Below are 12,367 nucleotides of genomic sequence, written 5' to 3'. Positions count from 1 at the left end.
AAAGATGCAGGTGTTTTTGTTAATTAATTTGAGGTTAGTTTTTAAGGGTCTCACTTCATGAAAATACTGATGTTCTTTCTGTGTTTTTGATAARTAGTAAATTTAATTATCATACTTAAAAAAATGACTTATAAAAATAAATAAGGCTTAAATAATAATAATTAATAATTATWATTATTATTAATTATTATTATATTATAATAATAATTATTTTTTAAATGAACTTTAATTTTATCCCCACATTAAAAAACCGTTGCGAGCAACGTTATCTATTGGAACTAGTTCTACAGCGGAAGAAGTTGTCACAGGTCACTGTCCCGGAGTAACCTTCCTGCGCATCATCACATCACACCACTCTCTGCTGTTGAAGCGGCTGCGAGAGCGGAGTGACCTCACCATGATGTGATTTCTTTCATTTTTTTTCCTTTAATGTTTACAGAAGAAAGACATGTCCGAAAGAAACCGCTAAGTTATTGATTTCATTCAACCAACCTTTCCAGGATTACGTGTCAGTTTATCTCCACCGGTAGGTTTCATGACGACTAGATATGATCCCAGATTATGTTCTAACAGAGAGTCTACGCTGGTAGGACTGGTGTTTTACGCTTTAGGATTCGCGTTCAGGCAGCACCACTGTTCATTGTAACACATTATAATAGCTTTAGCTGTCGCCTTGTGAGCTAGCCATATTAGCATCTTATCGCCCTACCTGCTGTAATAGCAGAGGCAGCTAGCTTTGACAGGTGAAGTAAACTCGAAGCGAGGTTTTAATGAAGAGTCAGCTTTAATTATGTATTATTATATCTGACGGGGAGTTATGTTAGATAGCAAGCTAAATGCAGCCGTCGTTGTCATTTAGTGATGTTTCCCTGGCTCACTTTTACCGTTTGTCTGGCTGCTGTGTTCGGCTTGTTTTTCTGGTCCCGCAAGCACTTATCGATAGGTAAGGTGTGCCCTAAGTAAGAGAAGTTCCTTCCCCCTTTAAACAAACAAGAGGGGTAACAGTTAGTGAGTTGAGCTTGTTTTCTCCGCTCGGTATTTCACTTTAAGTCGGACATACTTGGTCATTTAGAAACCTAAAAGGTTACTGAGGAGTTTAGCATTACATTTACTTGCATCAAGTGTCGTTGTTAAGATATCCACGTGTTTAGTTTGCTATTGTGTTGGTATATATGTATGTGTGTGTGTGAGGTTAGTAATACTGTCACGTGGTAAAGGAAAAGCGTGTTTAATGGTAATTTGTATGTATTTGTGACGTAGAACCCAACTCATAAGTTAAGGGCTTGTTTTAATTTTTTATGTATTTATGTAAAACAGTTTAGAATATGTACCACTGTAGATATTTAGGTTCATTTCACACTTTTGTTTAATAATTTATATAAATATACGTTTTAAAAGCCAATTCTTAATTGGCAAGGTTTTAGTTGATTTAGTTTTAATTAGAGCCTCTAATATATTTGGTCTCCTAACTACTGGTGAAAGCATTGCACTCATTTTATACATACATTGTATGCAAGTGTGGCGTGTTTAATAAAATGTATCTTTCTAGGTGCTGTTGAGAATCTGGGTCACTTTCTGTTACCTAAGTGTTGCAATATCAATAAAAGTTACGTTTATGCAATCCACTTTTGCAATTTAACAAACAGCACCATGCTCCGGCTTGATGTGATGCGATACGTTATGAACTCTGATCCTCCTTTGTAACTCATTCTGCCTCTGCGCCGCTTCCCATCTTCAGTATTCGCTGCCTGCTCGCGTTGGCCGGTCATGGCAGAGCAGGACGGTGCCGCCAAGAAGAACCCGGCYGTCGGGGCCTTGCAGTCTCACTTCCTGGTGGGCTCCATATCGGAGGAGAACTCCGAGGATGAAATCCACGGGAGGGTAGATGGGTCGCCGGAGGACAAGGAGATCAGATCGCTGTCACCGTCTTCCTGTAGCTCCGACAGCACGAATGAGATGGGTTTCGATTCCATTGACGGCATCATGCACAATTTAAGGTTGGCATCAAAATCTGAATTTATGTTTTACTTTTTCTTAGGTTTGTCTTCATTCATAACTCTTTCACCCCTTGGAATTAATGTGTAAGGCATGCAGATGTGTGGTCCAGTGTGAGTTGGAGCATAGCTGTACTTTTTCCATTCGTGCATAAGGCCTTTTTACAGTACGTGTGAAAAAATGCGGTCTCCATATTTGCACATGAGGTTCTGTGTGTACACTGTGTGTGTGTGTGTGTGTGTGTGTGTGTGTGTGTGTATGTATGTATGGTTTTCCAGGAGACGGCACAAAGATTTCTGAGTATGGGTTTGGAAAACATGTGAAGTACTCACACAGAAATCTTTTAAGCAGGAGTCAGAAGGAGATGCTCAGCACTGATGGACATTTGTTGAAAAAAAAAATCCTAAAAAATACCAAAACCTTTTTTTTTTTGTCTTCGTGCAAGTCCAAATACCATAATAATCACAGCTGAGTGYCAAAAACTTTTTGAAAAACTTCTGAATATATCTTTTTTTGTTGAGATATTTTTTTTCACTGTTTTTCACCCAAGTCTTATTTCTAAATAGTATTCAAAATTCACAGCCAGCAGGGTGAAAACTCTAGAAATAGTTGTAGAAATACTACTACTGGTAAACACTGGATGGGGATCCCTCAAACTGYCAAACTAGCTGAAACTCATTCACCTCATGCTGTGACTGCTGCAGTGATGCAACCAGTCAGGATCAGGCCACAGAAAGCCAACCAGCCGTACAAGCTCAGTCCTGCCACACCCTCTAGCTGATGGCAATTCTCCACGTGTCTGTCATAGCTCTTATCCTGACTGACTATTAAAACTCACAAATCTCGCTGAGCCCATGCTGTCACATCTGTGTTTTAATGCCGGTAAAAGAATACCAGTTATTGTTTTGCACGTTGTGCTTTCCCTGTCGCATTGGTGTTCCCTTCCTGCCAGTGCTTTTCAGGTTTTTAGCRCAGACGTTTACGGGCRCTTGTGTGACTCACCTACAAGCAATTACTTGTGAGATACAGTAGTCAAGCAATATACAAACGCAGATAAGTTTCTTATCAAAATGAGGTGATCTGAGTGCTCCCTTRCATGCTGGGCTTTAAGCAGATTTCTTTTGTACCCAAAAGGCACACGCTGAGGATTTGCCTGTWTTAGTTTATGATTTTGTGTACTTCTTGTGTTTTTGTTTTTTTAAACAGACCAAGCATGTCAGGGCTCCACTTGGTGAAACAAGGCAGAGATCGCAGGCGGATTGATCTTCAGCGGGACTTCACTGTCGCTTCACCTGCTGAATTTGTCACCCGCTTTGGTGGTACCAAGGTCATTGAAAAGGTAATTCACGTTATTTGGTGCTCTTGTTAAAAAAAAAAATTGAGAACTAGTTATTCAGTGTCTTCATGCCCCTGGGAACAATTTAACTTTTACATATGTTATACAAATCTCAGTTTATTATACTATGTTTTGATTGTTTTTTGATATACCAATGCTAAAAAAAAAACAAGTTTTGAAATGGAAGAAAATGTGACACTTGGTTTCCAATTTGTCATTTATAAGTAAGAAAAATAAAGCATATATTGCATGTACAGGGATAAAATTTAGGTTCTTATTTTGACGGTGAGCTTCATTCAGAAGCCCTCCTTTTTTGTCATTATCCCTCTAAAAATTCTTTGTGTCAGCCCTGAAACATTTAAATTCACYAGTCAATAATTTGTATCTCTTCAATACCATGTGTTTTTTTTTTCCCAATCTCTCTACAAACTCTGATTTATTTATTTTTTTAAGAGCCTAGTACAGTTAATGGTATGTTGGGATATTAGAGCCATTGTCAATCAGACAAAAAATGGCCGTGGACAAATAAATATCGCCCAATACATGTCCGACTTTTAAAAACATCCCTACAACATTATGCTGCCACCACAACATGTAGGGATGGTCTGTTCACAGAAATGTGCAGTGTTTGCTTAACACTGCATTTTGTGTATTTTTCTTCTGCATATTTGCTGTGTCACCTACTAGGTTTGTAGCCAACTGCATGTTGGTCTTTATGTAGCATTCTTTCCATATCTAACAAATTCTCAGAACTGAAGTGTGATACTCTTATAAAAAACAAAAAACTATTGCTTCTTTTCCTCACARTTACTTTAGGCATACCTGCCAGATATCCAAACAAAATTCTTCTAAAGTTTTTGCTCGTAACGTGAAAAAGTTCAGTCAGTATGACAACTTTTTAAAGAATCTACTTATACAAACAATTTTGTCATTCCATCACTTTCTTTGTTTTCATSTCACAGACAAAATAAACTTTAGTTATCAAAATATTTTTGCTCATTCAGGTGCTGATTGCCAACAACGGCATTGCTGCAGTCAAATGCATGCGCTCCATCCGCCGCTGGGCCTATGAGATGTTCCGCAATGAAAGGGCAATTCGGTTTGTTGTCATGGTGACCCCAGAAGACCTGAAAGCCAATGCAGGTCAGCATTCTCTTAGTTGTGTTTTTTTTCTTTTTTGCTCACATGGAGCTAGTCAATAATTGAAACTCAGTAGTTATATGTTATAACCTTGAATCATTAAGAAGTTAGTAGGCAGATTCCTGAAACACTGAATTTGATGTCTGTCCAACAAAATGATTCAGTAAAAACCAGATTTGCATGTTTACACATTCATGTTATTCCAGTTTTAGTACTAATCTTTGCATCTAGTCTTGATGGTTRCCTTTTTGCAATGGAATGAGTGCAGTTAGCAACCAGGAAGTAGCTTGCATTCGACTCGTTTGACTTGTACTATTGAGTTATTTCATAAATCGGGTATTTTGTGTTTCCCAGAATACATCAAAATGGCCGACCATTACGTACCTGTACCTGGAGGAACTAACAACAACAACTATGCCAATGTCGAGCTCATTCTTGACATTGCAAAGCGCATACCTGTTCAGGTACAATGAGTGTGCTGATTTATTTATTTTTTTAATGATGATTTTCCTTTTAGCTGTGTTTCTTTTGTCACTGTTGTTTATTTCCATGTTGCAGGCTGTGTGGGCAGGATGGGGTCACGCCTCAGAGAACCCAAAACTCCCAGAGCTCCTTCACAAGCATGGCATTGCTTTCATGGGTAAAGGAGATTTGGGTTTCTTATTTTTCCGACATTTTTCCATCCACTTTTGTTTGTTCAGATTTCCTTAATGTGTACTTTTTTTTAAGGTCCTCCAAGTCAAGCTATGTGGGCTCTTGGAGACAAGATTGCCTCTTCTATTGTAGCTCAGACTGCTGGAATTCCAACTTTACCTTGGAGTGGGACAGGTAACTAAACGATTTTATTCCTTTTTATACTGTTAAGATTTTTTTTTAGCTCATACTAAAAGTAGTGAACTGAGTTTTCTTCACTTTGTAAAATCTTCCACACTGAAGGGTGTTGACAGTGTGACCCTGCAGCGATTATAGATGTTTTTCACTGATTGCAGGAAWAGAACTGCTACTCTTTCACCTCATTTCCCTGTATCTTACTGGTGTTTTAAAGCTGTTTATGGTTTCACGTTAGCTGTTTGCCTTTATATTTTAAGGGCTGACAGTGGAATGGTCAGAAAACAGTCAAAAGAAGAAAATCATCAATGTACCTAACGAGCTGTATGAGCGCGGCTGCATCCAGGATGTAGAAGACGGCCTCAAAGTAAGCGTGTTTTGAACACCATACCGTSGTTTTATCTGTGCAGAGGTAGTGCGTGCTCAAGGGGTTTCTTAAAACTCCCGTCTCCTATTTCCAGGCCGCAGAGAAGGTTGGCTATCCAATAATGGTGAAAGCCTCAGAGGGCGGTGGAGGAAAAGGTATCCGTAAAGTCAACTGTGCTGATGACTTCCCTAACCTCTTCAGACAGGTAAGCATTCATTTACATGGCTAATTTTAAGCTGAGGGGTGTTTTGTTTCACCTAATCAGGATCATGCTCTCCCTCCGGCGGTCTAGGTCCAGGCTGAAGTTCCAGGATCGCCTATCTTTGTCATGCAGCTAGCCAAGCACGCCCGTCACTTAGAGGTGCAGATTTTGGTGGATCAGTATGGAAATGCCATTTCCTTATTCGGCAGAGACTGTTCTGTGCAGCGCCGTCACCAGAAAATCATAGAGGAGGCTCCGGCCACCATAGCCACCTCGGACGTGTTTGAGGATATGGAAAAGGTTTAGTTGAACTTGCGAGGCTTTCAAGTACGAATATGATTGGATTTAAGCCTCAATTTATTTGTTTTGTTTATTTATGTTTTYCGCAGTGCGCTGTGCAGCTGGCTAAGATGGTCGGTTACGTCAGTGCAGGAACTGTGGAGTACCTCTACAGCCAGGAGGGCAGTTTCTACTTCCTGGAGCTCAACCCCCGTCTGCAGGTGGAACACCCCTGCACTGAGATGGTGGCTGATGTCAACTTGCCTGCCGCTCAAATGCAGGTCAGTAARTCTTGCAAAAAACCCTGCAAGTTTGCATGCTCCCCTGTTATCACAGCTTTGATGCTCCTCTCCCCTCCCCMCCTTTGTYTCCTTGGATACTATCTGGAAAAAAAAGCAGGCAATTTGCAGAGACAGTGTGGCGGATCCAGGGGTTGTAGCAGCATTATGTCACGAGGTCTGTTCTGTAGCGTTTAGGATTGTGCATAAATAGGTCAGAGGCAGTGAAGCAGAAAGGCTGGTGAAAGCTTTCTGGTCGAGCTGATTGGGTGTCTTTGTGGGAGGATGAGTGACCACCCTCTCTGTCCCACTGGGAAATGACTGACATTGTCTCGTAAACTGAAAATTTGATCCTCATATCCATGCCATGGAAAGGCTAATGTGTAACACTTAGGTCACTGTACCTTGAAAAGTATTCATATCTCTTAAACATTTCACTTTTTGTCATATGACGCCAATCTTGTACTTTATTTTGATTTGGTGTGATGTGTAACACAAGGAAAGGGATGATTGTGAATCACCTTGATTTCCCCAATGTGGGACATTAAAAGATATCTCTATTTCATTCTATTCTATTTTAAACCTCTGCCTCTGTCTCAAGAGTTTTGCAGCTCCTAACTTGCTCTCTTCCATGATTTCCTTTTATTTAGCACCGTCCATGTTCTTATTACCTCTGATCAGCCTGTTGAAGAAAAGTGTTCCAACATCATGATGATGCCATGTTTCAATTATGTGACTTTGTATCATTTTACACTGGATTTGATTCAAACATTTTGAAAACCATGACTTCACCCCCCCACCYATTTTACAATTATGCAATAATTTGTCAATTTCAAAATTCAGACAAAGTTTGTGTTTGTAACATGACAAAATGCGAAAAGTTCACGTATTGAACCTGTCATAGTCTTCCAAGCTTATTTTTTGGCATGAACATGAACATTTTTTTCAGATTGCGATGGGTATTCCTCTTYATCGGATCAAAGACATCCGGATGCTCTATGGAGTCCAGCCTTGGGGAGACACTCCTATTGACTTTGAGTCTCTGTCAAACGCACCGTGCCCACGGGGACACGTCATCGCGGCGCGCATCACCAGCGAAAACCCGGATGAGGTACGACGCCAATTCTCTTCTCACATCCAAATACCTGCGGTTTCTCTTCTTTAGTTGTTTTCAGTTTGTGAACATTTTGCCTTTTAAAGGTAAATTACAGTGTGTCTTTTATGTGTCGGCACAATTGCAGGGTTTCAAACCAAGCTCCGGGACGGTGCAAGAGCTGAACTTCCGGAGCAATAAGAATGTGTGGGGTTACTTCAGCGTCGCAGCAGCAGGAGGCCTGCACGAGTTTGCCGACTCCCAGTTTGGACACTGCTTCTCTTGGGGAGAGAATCGTGAAGAAGCTATCTCGTGAGTTAACGTTAAAAYACTACCACTGCTAAAAAGGCGCCCCCCACTTGGATTTAGCTAAGCAAATTAGTAAGAGGCTCCCTTTGGATTAATAAAAATAAAGAACATTACGACATGTGGGGCTGTAAACTGCACATGGTTTAGTCTCYACACAGTTGAAAAATTAACCTTATTTTTATTTGTATTTCATTTACATTTAAGTGTGGTGGGTTTTGGTTAATTGCAAGGGAAGAACGTCTTTATAATCATTGCTAATCTGRTTTTTATTTTGTTTTTTTCTTCAGCAACATGGTGGTTGCTCTCAAGGAGCTGTCCATCAGAGGAGACTTTAGAACAACAGTCGAATACCTCATTAAGCTGCTGGAGACCGAGAGCTTTCAGCACAACAGCATCGATACGGGCTGGCTGGATCGACTCATTTCAGAGAAGATGCAGGTATGAAGCCGTCRCCACCTACTGGTCGTGCAGAAAACCAATCARGTCGCAGGGCTGAAACATAAATCCATGTCGGTGTCGTAGATATTGGTCAAACTCAGCTCCTTAGCATTCACTGATTAAGATTTTCATGACTGAACAGTACCGAACTTGTTGCATGCAGGCTGAGCGTCCTGATACCATGCTTGGCATTGTGAGCGGGGCTCTCCATGTGGCAGACGTCAATCTAAGGAACAGCGTCTCCAACTTTTTGCATTCTCTGGAAAGGTAAATAGATACAGCTGGAATGAACTTTTAAGAAATGAAACATTCTCGTTGGGAAAACGACGAGCCTTTGTCCTCTTTCATCAGGGGCCAAGTKCTGCCAGCGCACACACTACAGAACACCGTGAACGTGGAGCTGATCTACGAAGGCACCAAGTATGTCCTGAAAGTGACACGGCAGTCTCCCAACTCGTACGTTGTGATCATGAACAGCTCTTTAGCGGAGGTGGACGTTCATCGTCTCAGTGATGGAGGTCTTTTGCTGTCTTATGACGGAAGCAGCTACACTACATACATGAAGGAAGAGGTGGATAGGTAAGACTGTACATAATTATTATTTTTACGACATTAAGTGGTCACTTGTTCTTTTTTTTTTTTTAAAGAAAATACAGCATCTTGTAGATTTAAAACATCTTGTTAAAGTAAAGGGTCTCTTCTTACTTAGGTATCGGATTACGATCGGGAACAAGACTTGTGTTTTTGAAAAGGAGAACGATCCGTCGCTGCTGCGATCCCCCTCAGCAGGAAAACTCATTCAGTACTCAATAGAGGATGGCGGACATGTGTTTGCTGGACAGTGCTTTGCAGAAATAGAGGTAAARTGTYGATCCAAAGCATGAGCAAACCAAGAAAGACTGAAGCTACTTCAAGCTGTAAATGTTTCTGTGAATTTCAGGTGATGAAGATGGTAATGACCCTCACTGCTGCAGAGTCAGGTTGTATTCATTATGTGAAGAGGACCGGAGCAGCGTTGGAACCTGGCTGTGTCATCGCCAAACTGCAACTGGATGACCCCAGCAGAGTGCAACAGGTTGGACTGATGCAATATACCCAAGCATGCATTTTAGAACTCCAAAGCATGCAATACCTGTCTGTTTAGTTTGGATTAATGTTTTTTTTTTTTTTTACAAAGTTAACAATTTTGTTTAAAATGTATTAACTGTCCAGATTAAAGAGTGCAGATTTGTACTCTGCTGCAAATTGAAGACATTCTACAGTGGTTGTTGAGGTGTTGACACATCACTCYGGAGTCAGCACATCAGCGAGACAGTAAATCAATGCTGCCAAAAAGATGGCAGCTCCATTATCTGATAAAAAAGAGACGTCTCCCTGCGTCAGTGTGTTAGGACCCAAATATGCTGCTGTGTCTTYAGAAAACTTCAAGACAGACCTGACTTTGGCCAGGTTTTCATGATGGTTAGCAAACGACTAACAGGGACAGTATAACAATTACAAACCCTCCAGCATGCTTAAATGTGTGCATGAGGTCTGACTAATTATTGTTCAAACGGCAGAACACGCGCATCTTTAAAGAGTCTTAAATTCATGTATCTAAAAATATCTTTTAGTCTGCGTGTGGTTATGACAACAGGGTGCGTTTTGATACGTTTCTTACCTGCAGGCGGAGCTCTACACAGGGACGCTTCCTTCAACCCAGGCCGTGGCTCTGAGAGGGGAGAAGCTGCACAGGGTCTTCCACAACACTCTGGATCATCTCGTTCACATCATGAACGGGTACTGCCTTCCTGAGCCGTTCTTCAGCGCTAAAGTAAGAATTTGCGGAAATGCAAGTGAACGCTCAGGTTAATTGTTGCAACGGTAGATTCGAACCAAAATGTGCTTTGTGTGTCTCCCAGCTGAAGGAGTGGGTGGAAAGGCTCATGAAAACCATGCGTGACCCCTCCTTGCCCCTTCTTGAGCTTCAAGACATCATGACCAGTGTTTCAGGCCGGATCCCTCCTGCTGTGGAAAAGTCCATTAAGAAGGAGATGGCTCAGTATGCCAGCAATATAACGTCTGTGCTGTGCCAGTTTCCCAGCCAGCAGGTACACATTTATCACACCAACTTAACTATGTACACATTGCTGCAATTCCTGCTTTGAAATTAATCCTAATCTATAGGAAAACGAGTCTTTAGTTTTTGCGTCTCTGCTGCCTGCAGTAAATACTCACTCCATCGTTTCCAGATTGCAAACATCCTGGACAGCCACGCTGCGACTCTCAACAAGAAGTCAGAGAGAGAAGTGTTCTTCATGAACACTCAAAGCATTGTCCAGCTGGTGCAGAAGTAAGCCATGTATCCCACAGCTTAATATGTTACATACTCTTGAATTTATTTTATTTTTTTACGCAAGGCTGTACTTGTTTGTTTGCCTCCATCAGGTATCGCAGTGGCATCCGAGGCCACATGAAGGCAGTGGTGATGGACTTGCTCAGACAATACCTGAAAGTAGAGATCCAGTTCCAGAACGGTGAGATGACACACCACRGAGTCAATTTGAATTTTGTTCCATGTTCTCTGAAGAGTTGCAGTGGCTTTCTCTTATTATTTGATGGAGTACTTTTATCTCATTTGCCCCGTGCGACGGTTTCTTTGCAGGACACTACGACAAGTGCGTGTTTACACTTCGCGAGGAAAACAAAGTTGACATGGTCAATGTCGTCAACTACATTTTCTCCCACGCACAAGTAACCAAGAAGAACCTGCTGGTGACTATGCTGATTGTAAGTGTCCAGCCTTTCTGTGAAAAGATTTGTGTGTTGTCATATTGACCTTCCCTGATGTCATGGTCATATTCCAAGATCACAACGCCAGGATTCATTGGGTTCAGGGAGCAGAAGACTTCATTTCCAAGCAAATGCGAAAAATATGTATTATGTATGTATGCAGGCTAGTTAGCGTGGCTAGCAATGACGGCATATAAACAGCTTCCCTGTTACCGTATGTTGTTTTTCCAAAATTAGCACAGCTGCAGCAAGTACAGAAGTGTGATTAAAAGTGCCAAGATCCTACTCCTGACTCTGATTGGATGTTTCTGACCAGGAGCGGCAAATTTCTGCAAATGGCAATAGGACCACAAGAAGCAGGCGGAGGAGCTTGATTCTTTTTTGTTGTTGTTTTTTGTTCCCGATAGATTACCTGTCTCCTTCACAACTAGTGACAGTTTTAAGAAAAATCTTTTTTTAAATGACATATTGCAGTTTTAAAGATCTTTGATCAGACTCTCCCATCACCAAAACAAGATCTTGGTGAAAAATGAATGCAACACTGGGTGCAAATAAATATTATATTATTGTATGTTGAGGGCCAAAAACATGGAATATAATCTATTTATTTTATTATGTGTATTTTCAGAAAAATGAAGTAGTATAAAATGTTTATTACTGTTTCATAATGCATTCACATGAAATTTGGTTGGCTAGAGATGTACATTTATGTTTTAACACTGTGTGTTTAGGATCAGCTATGTGGTCGTGATCCCACTCTGACAGATGAACTGATGACCATTTTGACTGAGCTCACTCAACTCAGCAAGACAACAAACGCCAAGGTGGCTCTGCGTGCTCGGCAGGTCAGATGTCGCCTTCAGCTCCCCTTTTTCTACAKCAACAGTACACACAATTCTGAAAGCAGCAAACAGGAATTTGAACGTGTGTGAGCAAAAAGCAGGACTTTTCAATTGCCTTACTTCGCCACTAGGTGTCACTAAAGGCCTACTACAGCAGCAGAGACAACASAGTGACAGGAGTTTCTAATGAGTATGAATTTAGACATAGATGGATAATTACATGCTTCACACTCTATAGCCGTAGACAAATTCCGGGGGTAAAACTGCATGAAGGTATATGCTGTTGCAAGATGTCATAAGATAAGCAAAGAAGTATTGTGGTGTGTCACATGCCTGAAGGACCYCATTAATCTTYCTCACCCAGGTTCTGATAGCGTCCCACCTTCCCTCCTATGAGCTACGACACAACCAGGTGGAGTCCATTTTCCTGTCTGCCATTGATATGTATGGGCACCAGTTCTGCATTGAGAACCTGCAGGTAGGTAGCA

General features: G+C 41.2%; 1 protein-coding gene across 1 annotated transcript in view; it reads left to right on the top strand.

Annotated features, from left to right (window-relative positions):
- Positions 1 to 319: 319 nt before the first annotated feature.
- Positions 320 to 12,367, top strand: part of acaca (acetyl-CoA carboxylase alpha) — a 36,750-nt gene continuing 24,702 nt past the window's right edge. Inside the window, exons 1-25 of the mRNA XM_017308504.1 lie at positions 320 to 526; positions 1,739 to 1,997; positions 3,202 to 3,334; positions 4,336 to 4,474; positions 4,826 to 4,935; positions 5,030 to 5,111; positions 5,201 to 5,299; positions 5,560 to 5,666; positions 5,761 to 5,871; positions 5,959 to 6,168; positions 6,258 to 6,428; positions 7,375 to 7,536; positions 7,667 to 7,830; positions 8,115 to 8,265; positions 8,429 to 8,532; positions 8,617 to 8,844; positions 8,975 to 9,125; positions 9,206 to 9,340; positions 9,932 to 10,078; positions 10,167 to 10,355; positions 10,497 to 10,597; positions 10,693 to 10,781; positions 10,910 to 11,034; positions 11,769 to 11,882; positions 12,244 to 12,357. Of these exons, the coding sequence (XP_017163993.1) occupies positions 1,768 to 1,997; positions 3,202 to 3,334; positions 4,336 to 4,474; positions 4,826 to 4,935; positions 5,030 to 5,111; positions 5,201 to 5,299; positions 5,560 to 5,666; positions 5,761 to 5,871; positions 5,959 to 6,168; positions 6,258 to 6,428; positions 7,375 to 7,536; positions 7,667 to 7,830; positions 8,115 to 8,265; positions 8,429 to 8,532; positions 8,617 to 8,844; positions 8,975 to 9,125; positions 9,206 to 9,340; positions 9,932 to 10,078; positions 10,167 to 10,355; positions 10,497 to 10,597; positions 10,693 to 10,781; positions 10,910 to 11,034; positions 11,769 to 11,882; positions 12,244 to 12,357 (3,366 nt within the window). The 5' untranslated portion in view covers positions 320 to 526; positions 1,739 to 1,767. The remainder of the gene's footprint in view (positions 527 to 1,738; positions 1,998 to 3,201; positions 3,335 to 4,335; positions 4,475 to 4,825; positions 4,936 to 5,029; positions 5,112 to 5,200; positions 5,300 to 5,559; positions 5,667 to 5,760; positions 5,872 to 5,958; positions 6,169 to 6,257; positions 6,429 to 7,374; positions 7,537 to 7,666; positions 7,831 to 8,114; positions 8,266 to 8,428; positions 8,533 to 8,616; positions 8,845 to 8,974; positions 9,126 to 9,205; positions 9,341 to 9,931; positions 10,079 to 10,166; positions 10,356 to 10,496; positions 10,598 to 10,692; positions 10,782 to 10,909; positions 11,035 to 11,768; positions 11,883 to 12,243; positions 12,358 to 12,367) is intronic.

Source organism: Poecilia reticulata, linkage group LG14 (genome assembly GCF_000633615.1).
Source record: "Poecilia reticulata strain Guanapo linkage group LG14, Guppy_female_1.0+MT, whole genome shotgun sequence".
Lineage (NCBI taxonomy): Eukaryota > Metazoa > Chordata > Actinopteri > Cyprinodontiformes > Poeciliidae > Poecilia > Poecilia reticulata.
This window is presented reverse-complemented; position numbering and strand designations above follow the sequence as displayed.